Here is a 27,639-nt window from a genome sequence, read left to right as displayed (position 1 = left end):
AAAAAAAAAAAAAACATTAAAAAAGACAGCATGTAAGCTAAGTTAAAACATTAATTAAGAAATTGAAATAACTATACTGCAAAACCAAAACAAAAGTAATTCAAGACTCTAACTGCTTCATATTTCATTGAAAACCAGAGAATGAGACTCGCAATCTTTTTGTTTCATTCTCTTAGTAGCAAATAAATCCCGAGAATCTAAAATACAATAGCAATACAAATATCTGAAGCGAAGATATGAAAACCCTAGGAAAGAGAAAGAGCTCGATCAATACCAGTGGTGAGATAAACGGTAAGTCGTTCTTTTGCTCAATCAAACCCTCTAGCTAGAGGAATAAATAGACAGAGAATAGCGAGAAATAAACCAGGTTTGGCTTGGCCGTGACAGGAGACGAACGGTAATGAGGTAATGGTTTAAGAGAGTTCGTTTATTAATGCTTCTACCAAAAAATAAAAATAAAACCTAATATTCCATTATTTAATAAGAGGGTGCGATTAAATATAAATCACACGATTTTCTTTTAAATTTTTATTTAAAGTTATTTAATTAAATTTATTTATTTAACAATTAAGTAGAATGACTTAATTTTATTCTAAATTTTATTTTCACAAATAAAAGTTAATAATTTTTTAATCAAATCCTGGTTGGATTAATAAATGTAATAAAAAATATATGTGAGAAGAACTCTACTGATTTTCACATGGTTGGTGTGAAATGCAAATAAAAGGAAACAAAGAAATTAATATTTTATTTTGATTTTTCTGCGTGTAATAATTTGTTTCTCAAAAGCAAAGTATTAGAAAAATCATAATATTAGTAAAGAGTAATTTTTTCAAAGATAAAATTGAAGTTCATTTAATCTGAAAAACTAAAATAAAATAATATTAAATTGCAAGCACCCCATTCATTTAAAAAAAAAAAAAAAAAAAAAAAAACCTTTGAAACATTTCATTATAAATTATTTTCAATCTGAGCATCCAACTATAAAAACATAAATAAAAACTCAATGGAGAAGCTTAAAGGCATAACTAATGTCATTAGAGCAACTCCAATCTGAGCGTGAGTTGAAGCTTATATGGCATATTAAATAGAAGATGTTAATAATGATATAGGTATAAGTTTATTTGTGAATATTGAATTTGAAAAAGGACTTCTCAGTCCATCTTAATTAGAATAGGATTTTATGATGATCTGTATTAATAAGTTCAGTGTCAAGAAGAAATAGATTGAGCGTGATTAACGTGAAGAAAAGATAGTGTAAGAGGAAAATAAAATTAATAATAAAAAAAGAATTAAACAGTTGGTCACACTATTTAACAGACTCTTTGAAAATAAAGGGTGTGCTTTACAGTTTCTATTTTTTTTTTTTTTTATGCATTAGCTTAACAGGTTAAATAGACAGTAGTATTAAGAAAGATATTGTTATTCAACTGTCCATTTTTCTGATTTAAACATTAGATAAGCCAAAATTCACGTTTCCGTTAGAGTTGCTCTTATATCCTAACTTCAATGCTTCCAAAACCAGTAGTTTCAACTATCATTATCGCGTTCATCCCTTCTGTTTCTCCTAACATTGTTACTCTCTTGATCCCTTGTGCTTCTGACATTGTTGTTGCTCTGTTGATCCCTTGTGCTTCTTCTGTTTCTCTTGATCCCCTGTGCTTCTTCTGTTTCTCCTAACATTGTTCCTCTCTTGATCCCGTCTTCTAATATATGTCCAATAGTCATCTGTCCAATACTCTAATGAATGAGGCAACAGAATCTCCTGTTTCTCCGCCATTGATTCTTCTCCTTCACTTACTGAGGACAACATATAACTACATCTGCAAAGTCAGATTCATGAACCAGCCTTGTCCAATCACGCTGTCATTCTGGGTCCACCTCCGATGGCCGCACAGCAGGATGTTCAGATCTTGAATGCTTCCTTAGTTCTGAATAGTTCCCAATAAAATCACAATTTTCATAACAACAGCTCCTTGCTTTGGAGTGTGAAGAATTAATCTCAAATAATTCCACAATAACCTAGATCATGCAAACCACTAGATTCAACAAAATAGATTGAATAAGAAAAGGTTGCGTACCTGATATCGTTGTTCGTCGATCTTGATGTGTAGAATTAAGTTTGCAGCCTTCCAGAGAATTGAAGAATCGATTTAGCGGAAGCAGTACGAAAGGAACGTAAAACTGAATCGTATTCAACTCCTCTGGGGACCACGACCTTTATATACCTGTAGCGTTAGTACAATTCCTATTTCGGTCCTTTAACAAAATAGAAATTATATAATGGTCTCTACACTTAATATCTATAATCAGTTGATACCTCAATAGTCAATTATTCACAATCAAGACCACATTTGAAATTGACTTTACAATTAGACTGCTGTACGTATTTATTTTACATATTAAGTCCACAATAGAAAATTAAATCCAACAATCTTCCACTTGGGCGAACATATGTTAAATAAAATACATACACCAAAATGAGCTCAACAAACGCAGTCATACAAGGTATCCAAAAACAATCTTGTCCATTAGTTATATTGATAAAGAACTGAAGAAACATTCGCCATAGATCTCATGACTAAGTTCATCATCTACTACATTACCAATACCCCTAAATGACATAGATTCATTATAGAAGTGTAGCATGAAAACTACATGTAATGTGATCATCATATCTGTTTCCAACTGGTCACCAACAAAAGTGAGATCAAGCAAAACAATAATAATACAGAGTGTAACCATCAACCAAAATGAGTACTCAACAAAATTTCATTAACATAATAAAACATATCCAAAACAAAATAGAGCATTCAAAAACATAATGTATACATAAAGAGCAAACTCCCACTAAAACTAGACAGTTTCAAACAAAACGATACCCATATGAGCGGTGTGCTCATGGAAAACTTTCGGTATCACTGCCTTTGTAAGCGGATCCGCAATCATAGAGTTTGTTCCAATATGCTCTAAGGATATCTGTCCACTCTGTACCCTCTCCTTCACAGCCAAGAACTTAATCTCAATGTGTTTTGATCGAGAAGAGCTCCTGTTGTTGTTGGAGAATAAAACGGCTGACCTGCTGTCACAATACAACTTCAGTGGTCTTTCTACTCCACCTACTACACGCAGCCCAGTGACAAGGTTTCTCAACCAAATAGCTTGATTGGATGCCTCATAAGATGCTACAAATTCAGCTTCCATGGTGGAGGTTGCCACTAGAGTTTGTTTCACACTCTTCCAAGAAATAGCACCGCCATCCAATAGAAAAACGTAGCCAGATGTGGATTTTCTACTGTCTTGGCATCCAGCGAAATCAGAATCAGTATACCCAATGATCTCAAGCTGATCTGATCTCCTATATGTGAGCATATGTCCCTTAGTCCTCTGAAGATATCTCATGACTCTTTTGGCTGCTTTCCAATGATCCATTCTTGGATTGCTGAGATATCTACCTAACATGCCAACTATAAAAGAAATGTCTGGACGAGTACAAACTTGAACATACATAAGACTTCCTACAGCTGACGCATAAGGAACCTTTTGCATTTCCTGAATTTCAAGTTCACTCTTTGGACATTGTTGATTACTAAATTTATCACCTTTTGCAATAGGGGTATCCAATGGTCTAGAATTCTGCATACTAAATCTCTTGAGCACTTTATCAATATAGCTCTTTTGTGATAATCCAAGAATACCTCGAGAACGGTCTCGATGTATCTGAATCCCTAAAACAAAAGAAGCTTCACCTAAATTTTTCATCTCAAAATGCTTTGAAAGAAAAACTTTGGTTTCATGCAGCAAGACTTTACAATTAGTAGCAAGAAGTATGTCATCCACATATAAGACCAAAAAGATAAACCTACTCCCACTGAACTTATGGTACACACAATTTTCAACAGCATTTGCCTCAAAACCAAACGAGACAATTACTTGGTTGAACTTAAAGTACCATTGACGAGAAGCTTGCTTGAGTCCATAAATGGATTTCTTTAATTTGCATACCAGATGTTTTGGATCTCCAATTACAAAATTTTCTGGTTGCACCATATATATTGTTTCATCAATGTCGCCATTGAGAAACGCAGTCTTAACATCCATTTGATGAAGCTCAAGATCAAGATTCGCAACTTAGGCCATGATTGTCCTAAAAGAATCCTTCGAAGAAACTGGAGAGAAGGTTTCTTTATAGTCAATCTGTAACATCCTACTGAATCGAATCGTTGCATATACATGAGTCGAGTCGGGTCGAACTAGAAACCGGTTAACACCAGAGTGGGGTAAAATGGGATGTACCATAAATAAGTAAAAGAAGTGGACTTACTTGAATGAAACAAAAAGATCAAAGTATAAGGAGTAGGACTTACTTGCACTAAAATAGAAAGTTTAGGTATTAAAACGTAACATATGGAAAATTTAGGTACTATTTGGTAATTTTTAACACACAATATTTGGACTACACGAGACTTCCATTTCAGTTTGCTTTCTTCATTTTCTTCATCTTCATCTTCAACGTCGTCTTCTTCATCTCCATCTTCCTCTTCATCTCCTCTTATCTTTCTCTTCATCTCCTTCCTTTCTCCGTCACTTTTCATGTGATTTAAACACTAAATTCAACCTAGAACTCTATCCAAGTAAGTAGCCTTTCTTAAATTTCATACTTTTGTGATATTTTAGATGATTTATAAGAGTTATGATGTATAGGAGAGGGGAGCTCAAAGTTGGAGGAAAAGGAAGCTAAGAAGAAGATGTAAAGCTCTTTTGGTTGAAGGTTTGATATCTCTTTTAGTTTTTCACATTTTCTTGCATGAACACTTCTGTTGTGTGTGGATAATGCAAAGATATGTTGCTGAATGTTGAATTAGAGGTCTATAAATGGTGATAAAGCATGGGATGAATTGAATGAATGAAGTAGACATTGAATTCATGCTGAACCAGGTTTGTTGGATCACTGACCAGTAACTTAACCCTACTTTTGACTCTGTTTAACGATGGAATTAGGGAGTGTTATAGAAGCGTTATTTGTTCCTCTATGTTTTAGCTATCCATGAGTTTTTGAATCACCTAAATTGGAGTTATAAATTGAAAGATATGACCAAAATAGTACAGACTAGGCAGGCTGGAAACCACCAGTCTGGGCGGACTGGACGTTGCTCATTTAGGTAAATATTTGACTACCTTACCAACGTCATTAAGAGATGTGGTAGAAGACAAATTTGTACCCTAATGTGTTAGCTAACCATATAATTTAGAATCACTTAAATTGGAGTTATAAATTGAGATCTGTGACCAAAATAGTATAACCTGTGCAGGCTGGAACCCAACAGCAGGGCAGACTGACAGTTGCTACTTGAGCTCAATGTTTGACTACCTTAACAACGTAATTAAGAGATGTGGTAGAAGAAAAATTTGTAGCCTAATGTGTTAGCTAACCATAGAATGTAGAATCACCTAAATTGGAGTTATAAATTGAGAGATATGACCAAAATAGTATAAACTGGGCAGGCTGGAAACCAACAGCAGGGCAGACTGACAGTTGCTATTTGAGCTCAATATGTGACTACCTTGCCAACGTAATTAAGAGATGTGATAGAAGAAAACTTTGTACCTTAAGATGTTAGCTAACCATAGAATTTAGAATAACCTAAATTGGACGTATACAGAAAGAGTTATGATAGGATTTGTGAAACATGTACAGGCTGCCTGACAGATTTCAAGAACACATTAGAAATGATGTTGGAATGCATATGTAGATTCATTCACCCTAAAATTTTTACTGCATTTTACCTTCTAAGTGAACTTAAATTCAAACTAAGAATTTCCTTAATCTGAATGGTAAAATTTAGTTACATAAATATTAGTAAGAATTGCATCGCGGGTGCAATAGCTAGAGTATTTCCATGCAAGTTACTTTATACGTTATCAATGGTATGCATTATTCCTCATTAGATATTTTCTAAATAATTCTTGTATTATCACAATACACATAATATGCTCCATTAAGGTTAGGCAGAAACCACGTAGATAAGACTATGTCGCGACATAAGATAGCAGATCTGCGCCCCATACAGTTTGGTACTCCAGCTACAGGCTGTTGAGTGGATATGATTTATATACGGGCCATAACAGCCCAGCCATACAGTATTCATCCAGTTTCATACAGTTCTTCTTATCACTTTGGTTTCACTATAATCTTATGGAGCCATGCAGTTATGTGATTTATTATTTATAAATTATACGATGGTTAATAAAAGTTGCAAAATTTATACAGCATCATGAACAACAGGTAAAATCATGAAAGTATAATGATATGTGTGCTTATATGTTTATTGTTTTATTTCTTATTAAATTGAGATATCCACTGAGCATTATTTGCTCAGCGAGTTATTTATTTAACTTGTAGGTTTCGAGACTGGACCGTAGAGAATCAGCTTACAACTGTTGTAGTTCATCTGTGGAAGACTCAGTCTTCAGGGTAGCTACTCATTTTGATATTTTGATTCTGTCTATCCTTATCATGGCATGTACAGGGCACACAGTTGGGCCCATTTCATTTTGAAAATTAGTATCATGTCTTGTAAATATTAAGTACATATCTATATTTTCCTAATGTAAAAAGCAACAGCTTGACATCATATTCAGCATACAACATGATATTAGCATGAAAGGACATAGGTTCAATCAGATTGTAGCGTCTCAGCTCGGTTCATTTGAGTTAACGGGTGGACCGGGAAGGGATGTTACAAATTTTGGTATCAGAGCCCTAGGTTTAGTTTCCTCGGGCTTGCATGCATATGTCATTATAGTGTACATGCCATGACTACCCTGATGAACTAAGCAGTTGTTATTCTTTTAGGAGGATGTCACAGGAAGGTGAGAGCGAGTCACACGCCTCCAGAGCAGTGGGGGGTGAGGCTCCAGTAGCACCAAGTCAAGAGGTGCTGTTAAAGCAACTTGCAGATACTTTTAGACAGATTGCAGGGGTGATACCTCAGGCACCAGTAGTAATAGATAGAGAAAGAAAGCCCCCATTAGAAAAGCTTAGAAAATACGGTGCAAAAGAATTCAGAGCTAGCAAGGATGACAGTCCAGAAATAGCTGAGTATTGGTTAGATGGGACGTCAAGAATCCTGGAACAGTTATAGTGTACACCAGAGGACAAGTTGATTTGTGCTACGTCATTACTGATAGATGAGGCATACACATGGTGGAGTACTGTTTAGCAGAGAGTACCAGCAGAGCAGCATACCTGGCAATTCTTTTTGGATGAATTCAAGAAAAAGTTCATCACAGAGGCTTATCTTGATGCTAGAAGGAAGGAATTCTTATACCTGAGATAGAACAGAATGTCAGTTGCAGAATACGAAAGAGAATTCACAAGACTCAGCAGGTATGGTGACCGAATAGTGGCTACAGAGGTAGAGAGGTGTAAAAAGTTTCAGGAGGGCCTGAATGATGAGATTCAGATGGGAGTGGTAGCTTCCAGATTTAGAGAGTTCTCAGCTTTGGTAGAGGCAGCTCAGGAGATAGAGCGAATTCAGGCCAGTCAGCGTACCAGACGCCAGCGGTCTCAGTAGAAGAGAGATCAGACTCAGAGTGCACCCAGTACATATCAGTCGGAGAGCAAGAGATTCAAAGGTGGTAGTACTTCAGCTGGTCCTAGGCATCCTTTTAGCCACGGCACAGCTAGGGGTGCTCATGCGCCAACGGCATCAGTTGTGGCTAGTTCTGCCGGTGGTGATCGAGGTTCAGGCAGAGGAGCTGGTAGAGGCACCAGTAGAGGCACAGGGTCCGATGGTTATACTTTTCCACCTTGTGAGCATTGTGGCAGACGGCATGGTGGAGATTGTTGGATGGTGACAGGTAGATGCATGATATGTGGAGCATCAGACCATCAGAAGAAGGACTGTCCTAAGAGGGCAGAAGTTTCTACATAGTTCATAGCAGGCAGAGGTAGAGGTCGGAGTAGAGGTGAGAGCTCCGGAGGGCAGAGACAGCAGTCAGAGACTATGGACAGACCTGATACCAGAGTTCCAGCCAGGGTCTATGCTATGCGAGCCAAAGAAGATGAGGAAGCTCCAGATGTCATAGTTGGTGCGTTTTCTTTATTTGATCATACAGTTTATGCTTTAATTGATCCTGGATCATCACATTCATACATTAGCATACCTAAACATTGGGTTAAAGGGTTAGCAGTTGCACATATGAGTCAGGGTATTTTGGTTACTAATCTATTAGGAGATGCAGTAAAAACCCATACAGTAGTCAAAGAATGTCCAATTGTTATTCATGGAAAGGAGTTTCCAGGAGACCTTATGGAGTTACCATTCAGAGAATTTGATGTTATTCTGGGTATGGATTGGCTATCCAGACATCAGGCTATAGTTGATTGTGCAAAGAAAAGGGTGACATTATATACAGCAGCAGGAGAAGAGATTATAGTCGTCGGAAAACGGCGAGAGTTTCTAGGTAATGTGATATCAGCCATGGCAGCAAAAAGATTAATTCAGAAGGGTTGTGATGCATATTTGGTATATGCACTGACAGCAGATAAAGAAAAGTTAAAAGTGCAAGACATACCAACAGTATGTGATTATCCAGACGTATTTCCAGAAGAGTTACCAGGGTTACCACCAAGGAGGGAAGTGGAGTTTACCATAAATGTCTATCCTGGAGCAGCACCAGTATCAATTTCACCTTACAGAATGGCACCAGTAGAGCTAAAAGAGTTAAAGATTCAGCTGCAGGAGTTATTAGACAAAGGCTTTATTTGACCCAGTGTATCACCTTGGGGAGCACCGGTGTTATTCGTCAAGAAGAAAGATGGATCACTCAGACTGTGTGTTGATTACAGACAGCTGAACAAGCTGACAATCAAGAATAAGTATCCATTGCCTCGCATCGACGATTTGTTTGATCAGCTAAAGGGTGCAGGCATGTTTTCTAAGATCGATCTCAGGTCAGGATACCATCAGTTGCGGATAAAGGAAGAAGATATCTCCAAGACAGCATTCAGGACCCGATATGGTCACTATGAATTTTTAGTAATGCCATTCGGTCTCACTAATGCACCGGCGGTTTTCATGGATCTTATGAACCGTGTGTTTCATTCATATCTGGATCAGTTCGTGGTGGTGTTTATAGATGACATTTTGGTCTACTCCAGAGACAGGGTTGAACATGATAAACATTTGCGGATTGTACTTCAGACACTGAGGGATAAACAGCTGTATGCCAAGCTCAGTAAATGTGAATTTTGGCTAGAAGAAGTTTCTTTCTTAGGACATGTGGTGTCATCAGAGGGTATCAGAGTGGATCCTAAGAAGATCGAAGCTATTATTGATTGGAAACCACCCAGGAATGTTACAGAAGTTCGAAGTTTTCTAGGTTTAGCCGGCTATTACAGAAAGTTCATAAAGGGATTCTCCATCATTGCATCACCTTTAACAAGATTATTGAAGAAAGAGGTTGTATTCCAATGGGATGATAAGTGTCAGCAGAGTTTTGAAACTTTGAAGAAAAAGTTGACTGAAGCACCAGTGTTGACCCAACCAGTGTCAGGTAAAGAATTTGAGATTTACAGTGATGCCTCTCATACTGGGTTAGGATGTGTACTCATGCAAGACAGTAAAGTGGTAGCTTATGTCTCCAGACAATTGAAGCCACATGAATTGAATTATCCAACCCATGATTTAGAACTGGCAGCCATTATTCTAGCGTTCAAAGTATGGAGGCATTATCTATACGGTGAAAAGTGTTACATTTACACTGATCATCAGAGTTTAAAGTATTTACCGACACAGAAAGACTTGAATTCAAGACAACGGAAGTGGATGCAGATTCTGGCTAATTATGATTATGTCATTAATTACCATCCGGGTAAAGCTAATGTGGTAGCTGATGCCCTTAGTCGAAAACCATTGTATGCTTTGAGAGCAATGAGAATCAGCATGGAGTTGCAACGGCAGGGAGCTATTCTAGCACAGATGCAAGTACAACCATCTTGGGTTCAGGAAGTTGCAGAAGCACAGAAGAAAGATGAGCAAATAGCAATCTGGGTTAAATAAGTATAGGAAGACCATGGTGGGAAATTCAAATTGGATAACAGTGGAGTATTGTTCTATGAAGACAGAGTTGTTGTACCACAAGGGGAAATCAGACAGAAGATTCTGCATGAAGCTCACAACAGTCCATATACAATGCATCCAGGCAGTACTAAGATGTATCAAGATTTGAAGAAAGGCTATTGGTGGCCAGGCATGAAGAAAGACATTGGCAATTTTGTAACAAGATGTTTGACATGTCAACAAGTAAAAGCAGAACATCAATTGCCAGCTGGGTTGCTTCATCCAATAACAGTGCCAACATGGAAATGGGATTAGATCACGATGGATTTTGTTACTGGATTACCTCAGACGCAGCAGAAGCATGATGCAGTATGGGTAATTGTTGATAGATTAACCAAGTCTGCGCACTTTCTACCAGTTAGGATGGACTATTCTCTGGACAAGTTAGCAGAAATTTATGTTAGAGAAATAGTTCGACTACATGGAGTTCCATCATCCATTATATCTGATCGTGATCCAAGGTTTACATCGAAGTTCTGGGGTAAACTGCAAGACGCATTAGGAACGAAACTACATTTCAGCACTGCATTTCATCCTCAGACAGATGGCCAGTCAGAGAGAGTAATTCAAATCTTGGAAGACATGATGAGATAATGTGTTATAGAATTTGAAGGCAGCTGGGACAGATATGTACATCTCATGGAATTTGCCTACAACAACAACTATCAATCGAGCATCAAGATGGCACCATATGAAGCGTTGTATGGCAGAAAATGCAGGACACCTGTGTGTTGGACAGAACTTAGTGAGAAGAAGATTTTGGGTCCAGAACTGGTTAGAGAAACAGAAGAGAAAGTGGAAATCATCAGAAAACGGCTGAAAGAAGCAAGTGATCGACAGAAGTCCTATTCTGATTTAAAGAGAAAGGACATTGAATATATGGTCGGTGATAAAGTATTTCTAAAAGTGTCACCATGGAAAAAGATCCTAAGGTTTGGAAGAAAGGGTAAGCTTAGTCCTAGGTTCATTGGTCCATATGAGATTGTTGAACGTGTAGGACCATTAGCCTATCGCTTAGCATTACCTTCGACATTAGATCGAATTCATAATGTCTTTCACGTTTCAATGTTAAGGAGATACAGATCAGACCCATCACACGTGTTATCAGCAGAAGAGATTGAAATTCAGCTAGATCTCACTTATGAAGAAGAACCAGTTCAGATCCTAGACAGAGAAATTAAAGAACTGCGAAACAAGAAAATAGCATTAGTAAAAGTTCTTTGGAGGACTCATAAAACAGAAGAAGCAACTTGGGAATCTGAAGAAATCATGCGACAACAGTATCCACATTTGTTCACAACAGGTAAACTTCGGGACGAAGTTTTTTATTTAGGAGGGTAGAACTGTAACATCCTACTGAATCGAATCGTTGCATATACATGAGTCGAGTCGGGTCGAACTAGAAACCGGTTAACGCCAGAGTGGGGTAAAATGGGATGTACCATAAATAAGTAAAAGAAGTGGACTTACTTGAATGAAACAAAAAGATCAAAGTATAAGGAGTAGGACTTACTTGCACTAAAATAGAAAGTTTAGGTATTAAAACGTAACATATGGAAAATTTAGGTACTATTTGGTAATTTTTAACACACAATATTTGGACTGCACGAGACTTCCATTTCAGTTTGCTTTCTTCATTTTCTTCATCTTCATCTTCAACGTCGTCTTCTTCATCTCCATCTTCCTCTTCATCTCCTCTTATCTTTCTCTTCATCTCCTTCCTTTCTCCGTCACTTTTCATGTGATTTAAACACTAAATTCAACCTAGAACTCTATCCAAGTAAGTAGCCTTTCTTAAATTTCATACTTTTGTGATATTTTAGATGATTTATAAGAGTTATGATGTATAGGAGAGGGGAGCTCAAAGTTGGAGGAAAATGAAGCTAAGAAGAAGATGTAAAGCTCTTTTGGTTGAAGGTTTGCTGAATGTTGAATTAGAGGTCTATAAATGGTGATAAAGCATGGGATGAATTGAATGAATGAAGTAGACATTGAATTCATGCTGAACCAGGTTTGTTGGATCACTGACCAGTAAATTAACCCTGATTTTGACTCTATTTAACGATGGAATTAGGGAGTGTTATAGAAGCGTTATTTGTTCCTCTATGTTTTAGCTGTCCATGAGTTTTTGAATCACCTAAATTGGAGTTATAAATTGAGAGATATGACCAAAATAGTACAGACTAGGCAGGCTGGAAACCACCAGTCTGGGCGGACTGGACGTTGCTCATTTAGGTAAATATTTGACTACCTTACCAACGTCATTAAGAGATGTGGTAGAAGACAAATTTATACCCTAATGTGTTAGCTAACCATAGAATTCAGAATCACTTAAATTGGAGTTATAAATTGAGATCTGTGACCAAAATAGTATAACCTGTGCAGGCTGGAACCCAACAGCAGGGCAGACTGACAGTTGCTACTTGAGCTCAATGTTTGACTACCTTAACAACGTAATTAAGAGATGTGGTAGAAGACAAATTTGTAGCCTAATGTGTTTGCTAACCATAGAATGTAGAATCACCTAAATTGGAGTTATAAATTGAGAGATATGACCAAAATAGTATAAACTGGGCAGGCTTTAAACCAACAGCAGGGCAGACTGGCAGTTGCTACTTGAGCTCAATATGTGACTACCTTGCCAACGTAATTAAGAGATGTGATAGAAGAAAACTTTGTACCTTAAGATGTTAGCTAACCAAAGAATTTAGAATAACCTAAATTGGACGTATACAGAAAGAGTTATGCTAGGATTTGTGAAACATGTACAGGCTGCCTGGCAGATTTCAAGAACACATTAGAAATGATGTTGGAATGCATATGTAGATTCATTCACCCTAAAATTTTTACTGCATTTTACCTTCTAAGTGAACTTAAATTCAAACTAAGAATTTCCTTAATCTGAATGGTAAAATTTAGTTACATAAATATTAGTAAGAATTGCATCGCGGGTGCAATAGCTAGAGTATTTCCATGCAAGTTACTTTATACGTTATCAATGGTATGCATTATTCCTCATTAGATATTTTCTAAATAATTCTTGTATTATCACAATACACATAATATGCTCCATTAAGGTTAGGCAGAAACCACGTAGATAAGACTATGTCGCGATATAGGATAGCAGATCTGCGCCCCATACAGTTTGGTACTCCAGCTATAGGCTGTTGAGTGGATATGATTTATATACGGGCCATAACAGCCCAGCCATACAGTATTCATCCAGTTTCATACAGTTCATACAGTTCTTCTTATCACTTTGGTTTCACTATAACCTTATGGAGCCATGCAGTTATGTGATTTATTATTTATAAATTATACGATGGTTAATAAAAGTTGCAAAATTTATACAGCATCATGAACAACAGGTAAAATCATGAAAGTATAATGATATATGTGCTTATATGTTTATTGTTTTATTTCTTATTAAATTGAGATATCCACTGAGCATTATTTGCTCAGCGAGTTATTTATTTAACTCGTAGGTTGCGAGACTGGACCGTAGAGAATCAGCTTACAACTGCTGCAGTTCATCTGTGGAAGACTCAGTCTTCAGGGTAGCTACTCATTTTGATATTTTGATTCTGTCTATCCTTATCATGGCATGTACAGGGCACACAGTTGGGCCCATTTCATTTTGAAAATGAGTATCATGTCTTGTAAATATTAAGTACATATCTATATTTTCCTAATGTAAAAAGCAACAGCTTGACATCATATTCAGCATACAACATGATATTAGCATGAAAGTACATAGGTTCAACCAGATTGTAGCGTCTCAGCTCGGTTCATTTGAGTTAACGGGTGGACCGGAAAGGGATGTTACACAATCCCTTCCTTTTGAGTAAAGCCTTTTGCTACAAGACGTGCTTTATATCTTTCCACATTTCCTTGAGAATCCCTTTTGGTTTTAAATATCCATTTGCAACCAATGGGTTTCTTTCCTTCAGGTAATTAAACAAGATCCCAAACTTGATTGTCTTGCATAGACTTATACTCTTCGTTCATTTCCTCAACCCACTTATGAGAGTCAGAACTCTGCATGGCATGATAGAAACTAACTGGATCATCATCTATCATGTCTACAGTATCCTCATGTTCCTGAAGAAACACTATATAATCATCTGGAATAGCACTTCTTCTCTCCCTAGTAGATCTCCTCAAAGGCATTTGAACAGGCTCTAATTCTTGAGGTTGTTGAATTTGTTCTTAAGGAAGAATAGCATTGTCTTGAATTGGATCTTGAATAGCGACAGGAGCGACTGGAGTCTGTACGCTATCAGAAACAACAAAAGGAATGAGAACCGAATCATCCTTACTTGGTTCCTCTTCAAAGACAATGTTTCTTTCTTTATTTCTCCCTCCAAAATCACATCCTCAAAAAATGTTGTAATTCTGGTTTCAAAAAAAGTTCTGGAAGTAGGATTATAAAACTTGTAACCCCTAGACCGCTAAGAATATCCAACAAAGTAGCTGCTGATAGTTTTGGAGTCCAGTTTTGTTTCATTCGGCTTGTAAGGCCTTGCTTCAGCTGGACATCCCCAAACATGAAGATGCTTTAGACTAGGCTTACGTCCAGTCCAAAGTTCATAAGGTGTTTTAGCAACTACTTTAGATGGAATCCTATTGAGAAGATAAGCTGCTGTCTTTAACGCTTCACCCCACAGAGACTCTGGTAAAGTAGAATGACTAATCATACTCCTTACCATATCCATAAGAGTCCTATTACGTCTCTCAGATACACCATTCATGCTGGGAGTACCAGGCATTGTATATTGAGGGACAATTCCACATTCCTATAGGAAAAGCGCAAAAGGTCCTGGACGTTGTTCGCCTGAACCGTCATATTTACCATAATATTCACCACCACGGTCAGATCGAACAGATTTAATCTTCTTTCCTAGTTGATTTTCAACTTCGGCTTTATAAGATTTAAACACGTCCAAAGACTCAGATTTTTCATGAATGAGATATAAGTAACCATAACGAGAATAGTCATCAATGAATGATATAAAATATCTTTGGCCATTTCTAGCTGCAATATGGAATGGACCGCAAATATCTGTATGAATCAGTTCTAAAACATTGGATGACCGAATGGCACCTAGCCTCTTTTGTTTAGTCTGTTTTCCTTTAATACACTCAATACAAGAATCCAAACCTGTGTAATCAAGTGTATCTAAGATACCATCAGAAACAAGACGCTCAATTCTTGATTTGGATACATGACCCAAACGTCTATGCCAAAGTACAGCTGAGTTATCAATATTCAACTTTCTTTTGGTACCTCTTGTAGTAACATGCAGGGATTCATGATAACTAGTATCAATGTCTAACATATATAGATTATCACATTCATTCAAGCAACCAGTACCCAAAACTTTTGAATTCATAGATAAAGTAAATACACTGTCTCCAAAAGAACAATGAAAACCAGATTTGTCCAAAAAGGAAACAGAAATCAAATTCCTTCTAAAAGAGGGAATAACAAAAGTATCTATAAGATCCAAAAAATAACCAGTACTTAAACATAATCTAAAATGTCCAATTGCCTCTACTTCAACCGGATCGCCATTTCCCACATAGACGTATCTTTCACCGTCAGTTGGCTTTCTGTAGTTGAGGCAGCCCTGCAATGAAACACTTATATGAGCGGTAGCACCAGAATCCATCCAATAAGTGTTTTTAGGAGCTGAAGTTAAATTAACTTCACAACAGACTAAAATAAGGTACTTACCCTTCTTTGCAAGCCAATTAGCAAATTTAGGACAGTCCTTTCTCAAGTGATCCGTCTTTCCACAAAAGAAGCATTTTGGCACATAAGGCTTCTTTTGTACTGGATCTACAGCAGTAGCAGCAGCAGGTTTCTCAATAGCCTTTTCAACAATCTTTGCAGAAGGCCTTTTTCTTTTCTTATTCTTGCCCTTCCCAGCTGAAGAAACAAAATGAGCACTCTCTCTTTTGTTAGAATTCATCTTTTCCTCCTCATCAACACAATGAGAAATGAGCTCGTTAAGAGTCCATTTATTCGGCTGACAATTATAGGAAGTCCTAATTTGTCCATACTGAGAAGGAAGAGAATTCATAACCAAATGGACTAAAAGGTCATCTGGTAAAGCCATCCCCAGCGACTTCAGTCTCTTTGCAATCTGAGACATGCTAAGAATATGCTCCCGAACACCACCATTGCCAGCAAACTTCATAAAGGTTAATTTTCCTAAAAGTGTTCCCACTTCGGCTTTGTCATTCTTGACATAAGCCCTCTCCAGCTCGGCAAGATAGTTTTGAGCATTGTTCTTTTTAGCTGAGACAGAGTCTCGAACATGTTCTGGGACTCCTTTCTGCATGATCATCAGACCTAAGCGATTAGAACGCTCCCACTTCTCATACTGAACCCTTTGAACATCAGTGCTCGTATCAGTAAGAGGAGTAGGTTCGTCCATCCTGAATGCAAGATCCAAATCCATACAGCCCAGAAAGATCATAATGTCTGATTTTCAAGACTCAAAATTTGATCCCTCAAGTTTAGGGACACAATCAGGATTAAATGACATGTTAGCTGACATCAGAGAAAATAAACAAATAGATAAGTATAAGCTCACAATCCAAAAATGAAACAATTTACATAAGTAGAGATCAAAAATGGAAATAAGATACAGACACAACATTAATATTCTCATCTTTGGATGTAAAACATTAACTTGTAATTAGTATCTCAACGCAGCAATCAAATATTGATAACATAGTCCTGACAAATAATAAATCTTCCTTTGGGTCGATATATCATTGTCATGGAAAATAATCAAACAATTATCACATACTTATTGCCAAACATGTATTCAAAACTCAGCCAGATAGCAACCTTCCTTTGGGCCGATTAACTATCCGCAACGAATTCTAATACACCTGTCTAATATTCTAAAATAAATCAATTCAAGCAATAGAGGTCACTTTGGTGACTTATTGATCAAATCAATTTATTTTAACAAATATCTAACACAATAGGGACGTAATCACTCTAAAATTTAATCTCAAGTTGACAAATTAATTCATTTAATTGTAATTAAAACAAAACAATTGCAATTAAATGAATTGATTGTCTAAATATTTAATAATCTAAAATTATTTAGCCCAAAAAATATATATATATATATAATCTAGTCTTTAAGTCACTAAATTAGAGACTAAGTTATAAAATTGGACTAAATAAATTTGAATAAATAAAGTTCGGGGTCTAATTTAATGAAATATATGTCCATAGGTCTAGACGAAAGAAAACAGGAAATTAGGGGCCTAATCTGAAGTTTTCCAGGGACCTAACCATTATTTTCCATCCCTAACCTTAAAACCAAAAACGATCAGAGATGGAAAATAACAGGTCTGCTGCCAACTCTCTCCACCTGCCGTTCCAGACCCTTTCTGCCGCCAACACCACCAGTTCCAACCGAAGACAAGCTCCAGTCGCCGTTGGACGGTGAACGGCAGCCAAGGGAGTCAAAACCGGTGTTGAAATCACAAATCCCTAAACTGCAATTTCAAAGCAAATTCGCCAGCAACAATGGAGGTTTTCAGTTGTTAAACTGACGGCAACCATGAAAAAAAACACAATCTTTGTTCAATAATTCCCTGAAATCGTCAATGGCGTTATACTCAAGCCAAAATTTCGATCAAAATCCATAAACCTATACTGTTTTTTTTTTTTTTTTATTTCTAAACAAAATCCGGCTAGCAAAAAACAAAATACCACCATCGTGAAAATACCACCGACGTGAAAATCAGGGTCCAACACATGATTGAATCAAAAGAAAACACAAAACACTAAATATCAAAACCTCTTACCTGTTCTTCGTATTCCCCAAGAGCAGTGAGAACAAAATTTTTTTTTTTATTTGTTTTCTCTACTGTTTACGGATTGAGGGTTTTGTTTAATAAAAAAAAAAAATATATGACAATCAATCTAAAATCTAGCAATTATGCACAAGGCTCTGACACTACTTGTGAAGAATTAATCTCAAATAATTCCACAATAATCTAGATCATGCAAACCACTAAATTCAACAAAATAGATTGAATAAGAAAAGGTTGCGTACCTGACATCGTTGTTCGTCGATCTTGATGTGTAGAATTAGGTTTGTAGCCTTCCAGAGAATTGAAGAATCGATTTAGCGGAAGCAGTACGAAAGGAACGTAAAACTGAATCGTATTCAACTCCTCTGGGGACTACGACCTTTATATACCTGTAGCGTTAGTACAATTCCTATTTCGGTCCTTTAACAAAATAGAAATTATATAATGGTCTCTACACTTAATATCTATAATCAGTTGATATCTCAATAGTCAATTATTCACAATCAAGACCACATTTGAAATTGACTTTACAATTAGACTGTTGTACGTATTTATTTTACATATTAAGCCCACAATAGAAAATTAAATCCAACATGGAGTTTATGAATTTTATAGCAGGCTCTGCAACAAACCAACCATGGATTTCTCCACGACACAAAGGGCGATTAAGCTTATCCTCTAACTCACCCTCATAACTATTGGTATAAAAATTGGTTCGCCTAGCTCTAGTGGGTTCACACTTGCACTAGGAAATTGTTGGATTGTTAATGTTGATGGAGACGACGTAGATGACTTGCAGAGTTGGTCGAGGCAATTTGAATGGCTGTAGTCAGTGTTGCACATGTAAGGACGACAGCCCTTATCATAAGAAGAACACCGTATAAGAACAGCATTATGCGGGTACTCAATGCAGATTGCGCATCTCACTTCCTCTCATTCCTTAACATCCTCGGACGATGCCAATTGGATTTTTGGAACATCCTCAGTTTTGTACACTTGAATTTCATTAGAGCTTTGTCTAAAGGACTTTGGACTAAAGCCTGTGTGTTTTTGCATCTTCAAAAACCTATAAGATCTAATTAATTCCATTCAAATGTAATTTCTTGAAAAGTATCATTGTAAGCTTAGGGTTATGGCTTCTAAATTTTTAATTTTTTTTTATAAATTAATATGAATATTTAAATTAAATACATATATTTTTCGCTTTTCAAATTTTAAAACATAATTTCAACATTTAAATTCTAGTTTTATAGTCTGTTTTTCTCCCTAAACTTGTCAATAACATATGAAGCTAAACTAGTTTAGTTAAGGAAAAAAAATCAAAAACCTAATATTTTGTTTGATGGGGTTTAATTTTTTCATATGATTTGGCTATTGATAATATCAATTTGATTTTGTTGTTATCCAATTCATTTTCAATTTATGATTATTATTGTTGGAAAGATTATGTCTGTCTAAATTGAAATCGAACCAACTAAACTACAAACTAAAATTTATTTTTAATAAAAATCTAACAAAACATGATTAATATAAAAATCAAATTGAATAATTTCAAATATTTTATTTCACTTTGATTAATCGATTATCCTTTATTTAAAATTCGATAAAATTATTAATTAAAAAAACTACTAGTCATAAAACTAAAAACAAATAGTATAAAGTGACATAATTTTGGTTATTTCAATTACCTAAATAAAAGCCCTAAAAATTATAGTTGAAAATGAAGGTAAATCGATTTGGTTTGATTTTTAGTTAAACCTGATGTGTGTGTACATGCCTAGGAGGGACTGGTTCATATCCTTCTTTTTGCAATGGAGAACTAAATCGACCCGGTCGTATGAACCCAATCCTGTTGTATACTTAATAATCGGGCCTGAAAGTTTCGTCTGCAGTCGGGTCGACCCGATTTTGAACGCCCCGTATGGCGGAATTACCTATAACTGTATCTTTAACGAGGGTTTTTGTAAAAAACTCATTTTCTATGAGGTGCTTTTACGAAATTTACCATCCTCCACTTATTAAACCCAAAACCCTAACTAGACCCTTTTATTGTTTCTTCTCTTCCTGAAATCACAAGGCTTCTCTGTTTCTATCTTGTGAAGCTGAAAATTGTCTTCAATGGCGAAGGAGAAATTGAAGTCTTTAGTTACATCTCTCTCTCCTGATGGTGCCTTCTTCGCCATTTTGCACCCAGATGGAACGGTCAAAGTAAGCCATTGCTATATATGTATTAGTAAAGTCTATTTGTCTCTCAATCCTTGGATGAAAATAACTGTTGAGCTCCCGAAAAATTTTTTTTTGTTGTGGATTCTTACTGTTGGCGATAGAGTGAATGATTATGCAGGCATGGATTGTTTAGCATTTGAAAAAACCTGCATTTTTGAAGTCAATTTATGAGAAGCAATATATAGTTGCCTTGAATATGCAGCTTCAGCTGCGCCTTTTCCCCTTATTTCTTAGAAAATTGTGGCAGTCAGTTAGGTGACGTTACTTTAGTTGGTTATATTCTTTTATCCTTTTATTCTGAACTTGTTACATTCATATATGTTAATTCTTTCATATATGCAGATTTGGGATACTGGAAATGCAACTGTATTGGCAGAGTGGAAGCACTCAGATGGTCCAGGTGTTACATGTATGGCCTGTAGTTTTGTCGGAAAGAAGGTAAATTTTTTTTTTTTTTTTTTTTTTCGCTTTTCGCTTTTCTCCTTTTTCTCTTCTTATAATATTTTTACGTACGTTGGTATTTAATTTTTTATTTTAGCAGAAGAAAGAACTCGATACTGTCTTATTAGCTCTCGGTACGAATGATGTTGATGTCTTGGCTTTTGATGCTTTAACTGGTGGGATGAAGTGGAAATCTAGTGTATGCCATCCAGGGTATAATTTTTAAGTTGGCTGAGAAATTGAATTTTCCTTTTATCTGTGGAGATCCTCATAAGCAATTGAATTATCCCTTTTTTACAGTGGCGTTGTTGGTCTTGCTTTTGCAAATAAAGGCCGTAATCTGTATATTATTGGAAACAATGGAATGGCATCTAAGGTGAACTCAAAAACTGGAGAGCTGATACTGGAATTCAAAGTATCTAAAAAACCCACGTCTTCTTTAGCCTTTTCTAGTGGTAATATCTTAATTCCGTAATTATGTTTATGCTTTTAATTTTTTTTTTCTTGATCGGGACATTATTCTGTCTGTCTCTCCCATCTCATATTGTTATTTTTATTTTTTGATGTGTAGATGAGAAAATATTAGCTGTTGCTAGCAGTAGGACGAGGGTTCTGAGCCTGGAGAATGGCAAAGAACTTCTAAAGTTCCCTGATGACTTGGTTGGTGAAAATTTTCTGCATGGCTGGATGATTATCCGTGTATGCTTAAAATTATTGATGAGTTTCATCTTCTGTTATTGCAGGATCCTGTGCAGCATATTTCTATATCTAATAACACAAACACCATAATTACATCAGGTTTTGGTGAGAAAAAACTTAATGTCTGGAGGTGCAATTTAAGTTCCAAAAGTGTAACCAGTGGTCCTGTTCTTTCCATGCGACACTATCCATTATCACTTGAATGTGAGGACATTGGTGAAAAGGCAGAAGATGGTACCGTTATCTTAGCAGTTTCAGAGTCTGGTGTGGCATATGTGTGGAATTTAAAGAGCATCTCACCAGATGAGATTAGTCCAACAAAAATCACAGTAAAAGGCAGCGAACAGTTGACAGAAAAAGATCAGCAGGAGGGTGAAAATTCTAAGAAGAGTCGCAGTTCAATATTGGCTGCCAGATTACATGATTTAAAGGATGACAAACAGTTGAAGGTCATAATTGCATATGGTTTGTTAGATTCTCCACAATTTAGCATAGTGAATATCAGTAACTCTGGGGAGAACATTGTTGTGAAGGCTGTAGATGAGACTGAAATTTTTAGAGAAAATGGGATTCTGCCTAGGAAAGGTATGTCAAATTTTTTCGTCTTCCCATTGTCTATTTATTGTAGCCACGCATGCTGGCAGATGCAGAAATGAACTCTCACTGCATTGTATTGTTGTTTCATATGTTTGCCCGAAACTTTCATATTCTTTTCTTAAATTTATCTTTCTACCTTTATAGTATCAATCCTTTCCCACCCTTGCAATTCATAGTATGATTTTTTTTTTTTTTCTCTTTTATCACTTTAGGAACTTGCATACCCTATGGTTGGTAAAGATACCCCATGTTATTTAATAAATCCACCCCACAAAATTTTCAAGTTTAAGTGTATCCCAACTTCCAATATTGAGGTCAAGTTTTATCCTTCCAAGAGTTGATGCTATTATCTATTGTAGAAAATAGTCATCTGTCAGCTCTGTCAGTCCTGCAAGATTTCTTAATATTATAATCTGAGAACATGTTTATGTGTAAACTGAAAACAAACTGGAAATCTGCACAGTTGCTTGCAAGGTTTGCTGTCTAAGGTTTATTAGCTTGAAAATCAATGTTATCTACATCTGTGAGGCTTAGAAAATCTGTCATACTACCTTGGTATGTGGGTGATCTGTGTTCCTTTTTAACCTATTATTGATAATGAAAACTATTCGTAATTCTATCTTTTCATGATTTCTTGGGCAGGCATTTGAGTTTTTGTTCTTCTAGTTTTTCATTATAATCAAAGATTTTTTTTCTCTCACAGGCCACCATGATTTGGAACCTGAAGCTGCACTTACATCAACTCAAAATAAAAAAACAAAGAAGAAAAGATCCGCATCAGATATGGATTCATTAGCTGCAGGAGAGTTAGATACTGGTATTTGTTCTTATATAGTCACTTAAAAACAACTTCAGGATTTAGCATAAATTGCAAATTATTTGGTTAGACTTGCATCGAGAATAACAGCATATTATAGTAATTGTCAACTGACATGACTATGTTTCATCATCTTTTCTTTCTTTTTTTCTTTTTTTTGCTTCAATTATGTTTAGTGATGATGATACTCAATGGTTGCTGATTTACTTACTATGTTTTAGATTTTTTGTCTGTGCCTCCTAGGTTTAGTTGTAAAACACTGAAGTAACTGTTGGATTGAACGCTTAAACAAGCTTGTGCATTTGTTTGGAGCAGATAATGGTGAGGCCATGGATGGAGTACTTGTTGAAGATGATATGAATGAGCCAACCATGGGCGAGAAACTTGCAAGTTTGAATTTACATGATAATGATGAAAACAAGACCCATGAGAAACAAGAATTACCTCTTGCAAAGCCACCGAGTGCCGACTCAGTAAATGTTCTTCTTAAGCAAGCATTGCGTGCTGAAGATCGAGCTCTTCTACTAGATTGCTTGTATACCCAAGATGAGAAGGTCATTTCCTCCTTTTTTTAGGGATGAATTTTGCGAATGCTAGTGTTAGCTGTTTGCTAACTACCACACAAGCTAGCCAAATATTTAATGTCAACATGTAAATTCCCTATTTGGCAGGTTATTGCAAATTCAATCTCACAGCTTAATCCATCTGATGTTCTCAAGCTCTTGCACTCTCTTCTAACCATACTTGACTCCAGGTAATTGATTAATTGTTTTGCAGTGTTGCTGATATGTGTCTGCCTGTTCTTATGAACATTATGCATATATTATGCTTCTTTTATCCATTATAATAAAGTTTCAGTTGAACAATATGTTTTTTCAAAGTTAAAAAATTTATTATCGGAAGTCCATAAATCACTTTGAATTTGACAGCTGAGTACAGTTTGGGTTTTACACTGTTACATGACACTGTTATTGCAGGGGAGCAATTTTGGCATGTGCTCTTCCGTGGCTAAAGAGTTTACTGCTTCAACATGCAAGTGGAATAATGTCCCAGGATTCTTCTTTGCTTGCCCTAAACTCTTTATATCAGGTGTGATAAATGCACCTCACCTAGAGAGGATTTGATAATGCTGTGAACCATTGAACTCACGAAATTTACTAACCTTTAATGTCTCTGAAAGTGTGGACTCTCCCTAGAAATCACAGTTGTTTGTTTGCTGAAATGAAAATATACAAATCTGATGCTATACTTAATCTAGGGATTATATTGAAACAGCTGTCAACTGAACCACTGTTTTCCAATAGCATTGAGATATTGTATTCACTAAGCTAATAGTGAGATATTTGTAGCCACACAATTGCACCATGCAGTTTTTTTGTTTCCGAAAGGATTTACGGAAAATGGGATTCAAGATACAAGTAGAAAAAAGAAAAGAAAGGGAGGGGTATTTTCGTCTATTTATTGTTGCCTTGGCGGCATGTTCCTACACTTTGTTTCTGTTACAACTTAGTCTGTTATTGTATTACAGATCATTGAATCCAGAATCTCGACTTTCCATTCCGCCCTTCAACTATCAAGTCGCTTAGACTCTATATATGCTATGGTATGTTCTCTACTCAGATAATGCAATTAATGGAGTCATGCAATTTATAATAGCAACAATGCAATTTTTTTCTGTGTATTTTCCTTTTTTTTTTTTTTTTTTTTTTTTTTTTTTTTTGTGAACAGGTTGATGATGAGTCAGAAGAAAATGAGACTGTAATTCCAGTAATTTATGAGGACAATGATGAAAGTGATGCAGAAGAATCTGAAGAGGCCATGGAAACGGATCAAGAAAACGAAGAAGAAGAAGAGACTTTTGGTGGACTTAGTGATCTTGAAAAGAGCGATGACATGAATGAGTGATGTTATCCAAGTGTGTTTTCATTTATGTTCCTGAGAAATATGGGCATAAAAAATGCACAAGAATCGACAATGTCCAGCAAACAAGGACTGCGATTTTCATAAACCGCAGATGAGCCGTCCTTTCTCAAGTCAGAGAGGATTGTGAGGAACCCAGACATGCTTTGGTCCAGCTACTTGTCATGTGCTCTAAAATCGTGATTTTGATCGGCTCACCAGTTTTGTGGATTTGACATTCCTTAATAGAACTTACACACTCGATTTTGGGAATTGTAATTTACAACTCAATGAAACCATCCAAATAGTTGTACCTTCAACCCCTTCTTCGTTCATGTACATAATCTTTACTATTGATTTGCAGAGCAAAGCTTTAATGATTGTTTGAAATGAAAAACTTGCATTGATGTTCTGATCTTTTTGCATTTTGCTTAGTTCCTTTTTCCTTCGTAATAAATGGCCACGGTGGAAAAGACAACCGTAGGTTCACGTCTTGACAGTGAGGATGGCTCTTGCCTTGCGGGAGCCATACATGCTTGCCTTCCACCATTTATTTACTTATTGTTTATTTATCATATGTTTTGTTTTGTTGCTTGAAATAAGACATTAGGCGGGATAAATTTCACAAAACCATAACAATTTTATTGTTGAGGCGTGTCAATTTATGAGATCCGCCCTCTGGCCGTATATGGTTTTTTCAGTTGATTAAAAAGATAATTGAGAAGTATGCATATGTGAGTCTTCCATTCACCGGTCATCAAGGACTGTATGGTGTGTGCCATATATGAAAGATTAAAGGGTAAACCAACCGCTAGGTTCGAAACTTGATGGTTCGAACTCGATTTTAAACTCAAACTCTACGCTGAATAAGCTTATTACAAATAGACTCGAATAAGCTTAATAGACCTGAATATGAAATTCAATTCAAACAAATAGGCTCATATGTGAACTCCATTCGAACATAACTTTTTCCTTTCTGAACTCTACAAATAAATTTAAAATAAATAGACTCAAACATCAACCGAATTTTCGAATTAGCCTCAAACATGAATCTTTCGACCTAGTAAGCCGCCTTTTACACCCCTGTCGAGTCCCCCAAAAATGAAGTCCATGCGCTGTGTTCACTATCTTGTAAAGGGCTGCTAGAAGATAGCACTCAAATAGCTGCTGCTTCTATTCAGCATGTCTACACTTCTCTTCTTTTTTATTGAATAGTCTTCGCAGAATAAGGATGTCAAAATCTAAACACTTAACTTTGACCTACCATATTATAAAACTTAAATTTACTTCCAGTTGCACAAAAGAAAACCTTCAAGTACAAGGATGAGTAAAATACTAACCCATTGGATCATTTTGCTTTGGTCTCTTCAATCATCATCTCAATTAAAGACCAACAACCCCTATAAAAATTTTAAATATCAAAATACACCTTTTTTTTTTTTTTAAATAATCAATCATACAAGTTCGTTTTGCCAAACATCAAATATATTATATCAAAATAAAAGCAAAAATAAGAAGTAAAAAAGGACACCTGTTTCATTTTTCATTAATAAGCACATTTCCTAACCAGGTAATACAAAGTTACAATAGAAACACTTCATAGCAAGCTGCTTTTTAAGCACACTTAGACCCACTATTTTATTTATGGCTTTCCCTGTTTATAAGATGCTACATAAACTCTCATCTTAGAGAAAGCCCAAGACCCCAATACACACATAAAATTTATTAGCCATAGGTAGCAGTACTAGTAGCTAATACCTAGTGTCTGTGTCCCTATAAGTTGTGGTCTGCTGATGGCCAGAACGATCCTTAACATGATCTTCTTCTTCTTCATGGTGAGCCATACCAAAAGCGCTTTTGACAGTATCAGCAGTTTTTTGAGCTGCATGCTTCATTTTCTCCCCAGTTTCTTCCAGAACTCCCTTTGTCTTCTCCTTCCCTTCATGAGCCTTCTCCTTGGTTGCCTCTGCAGTCTCAGATGTCTTTTCTCTTGTCTCATGGGCTTTTTCTCCTGTCCAGTCTTTCGCTTCTCCAGCCTTCTCTTTCACCGTATCGCCCATTCTGTTCCCCTTCTCCTCGGCTCGGCCTGTAGCCTCACCGGCTCTGTAACTATAAGACTGATCATTAGATGCCATTTTCCTTTGCAATTGATATTTGAAAGCTTCTTTAAGAATGGATAAAGAAAATCTCTTTCCTGCCAATGAAGTTTGAAGGGCGTTCTTCCTTGAGTATTTTATACGCATATAAGGGATACTACATTATTGCCACGTGCATGTGGTTTCGACACTTGTAAGCCACGTGCCATGCATTTGGGAACCTTCACCTATCTTGTGTCGGTTTCTTGTTTCTTAATGGATTAAAAATTATGACATGGCCTATTTAAGATTGTCACGTGGTGATCTGTTTATCAGTCGACACTTTCCAAATAATTAAAGTTTCTCATTTGTTACTAGGATTTTTATTTTTTTTTATGATACAGTACCCCAAGAATTGTGATGAAGAATTGATTTTTTAACTAAAGAAAAATATTTATTTACACCGGTTGTATAGCCCTCCTTATGAACTAATTTAATAAAAATAAAAATTTTTAAACAGAAATTTCTATTTTATCATTTTTTTAATTTATAGTCGAAAATACATATTTCAACAAAAATTTATATTTTTATCATTTTAGTCTCTGAATAAAACATAAATTTTGTATAAATAAGTTTATCTTAAAAATGAAGTTTCGATTTTAGTTTATGTAATACTATTTTTAAATAAAATGCCAAAAAATTAACTTATTTAGAAAAGGTGCTAAAAAATATTAAAATTAATAAATTATGCATGTTGGTAAAAAGAAAGTTTAATTTCATTTTTCGAAAGTTCAATGCATTTGGAAGATAATAGCACGAACGAATGTATTTAGCACTTGGAAAAAGTTCAATGCATTTAGATTTTGTGGACCATTCAGATTGAGCAGAATAGTTCAATTTAATTTTATGA

General features: G+C 36.0%; 3 protein-coding genes across 4 annotated transcripts; 1 reads left to right on the top strand and 2 right to left on the bottom strand.

The window, feature by feature from the left end:
• Positions 1-1,530: 1,530 nt before the first annotated feature.
• Positions 1,531-19,031, bottom strand: LOC149499375 (uncharacterized). Its single transcript, XM_089722639.1, is given in 4 exon segments — positions 1,531-1,728; positions 1,822-1,988; positions 18,576-18,687; positions 18,690-19,031. Coding segments are annotated over 4 exon segments (819 nt in total).
• Positions 19,032-20,020: 989 nt separating this feature from the next.
• Positions 20,021-25,066, top strand: LOC105634895 (WD repeat protein). 2 transcript variants are annotated; one of them, XM_089715989.1, is made up of 12 exons: positions 20,021-20,183; positions 20,544-20,639; positions 20,743-20,855; positions 20,943-21,097; positions 21,214-21,302; positions 21,386-21,926; positions 22,642-22,755; positions 23,071-23,309; positions 23,427-23,509; positions 23,733-23,844; positions 24,284-24,358; positions 24,484-25,066. In XM_089715989.1, the coding sequence occupies exons 1-12, from the start codon at positions 20,094-20,096 to the stop codon at positions 24,658-24,660; spliced, it is 1,884 nt and encodes a 627-aa protein (XP_089572115.1). In that variant the 5' UTR covers positions 20,021-20,093; the 3' UTR covers positions 24,661-25,066. The 2 variants fall into 2 exon arrangements, with proteins under 2 accessions (XP_089572115.1, XP_089572112.1); XM_089715986.1 differs by having other exon boundaries at positions 20,740-20,855.
• A 1,106-nt stretch (positions 25,067-26,172) lies between these two features.
• Positions 26,173-26,867, bottom strand: LOC105634894 (Late embryogenesis abundant protein (LEA) family protein). The gene has a single exon (XM_012217842.3). It carries the CDS (start codon positions 26,787-26,789, stop codon positions 26,406-26,408), a length of 384 nt encoding a protein of 127 aa, XP_012073232.1. The 5' UTR covers positions 26,790-26,867; the 3' UTR covers positions 26,173-26,405.
• Between the last annotated feature and the right edge of the window lie 772 nt (positions 26,868-27,639).

The sequence above is a fragment of the Jatropha curcas genome, chromosome 1, assembly GCF_041381405.1.
Source record: "Jatropha curcas cultivar XTBG-Jc1 chromosome 1, XTBG_Jcur_1.0, whole genome shotgun sequence".
Taxonomy (NCBI): Eukaryota; Viridiplantae; Streptophyta; class Magnoliopsida; order Malpighiales; family Euphorbiaceae; genus Jatropha; species Jatropha curcas.
This window is presented reverse-complemented; position numbering and strand designations above follow the sequence as displayed.

Coding starts and splice junctions, on each gene's coding strand:
- LOC105634895 (XM_089715986.1), top strand. CDS start 20,094: ATGGCGAAGGAGAAATTGAAGTCTTTAGTTACATCTCTCTCTCCTGAT. Junction 20,640..20,739: donor GTAGTTTTGTCGGAAAGAAG/GTAAATTTTTTT, acceptor TTTTTATTTTAG/CAGAAGAAAGAACTCGATAC. Junction 23,310..23,426: donor TGTATACCCAAGATGAGAAG/GTCATTTCCTCC, acceptor CCTATTTGGCAG/GTTATTGCAAATTCAATCTC.
- LOC105634894 (XM_012217842.3), bottom strand. CDS start 26,789: ATGGCATCTAATGATCAGTCTTATAGTTACAGAGCCGGTGAGGCTACA.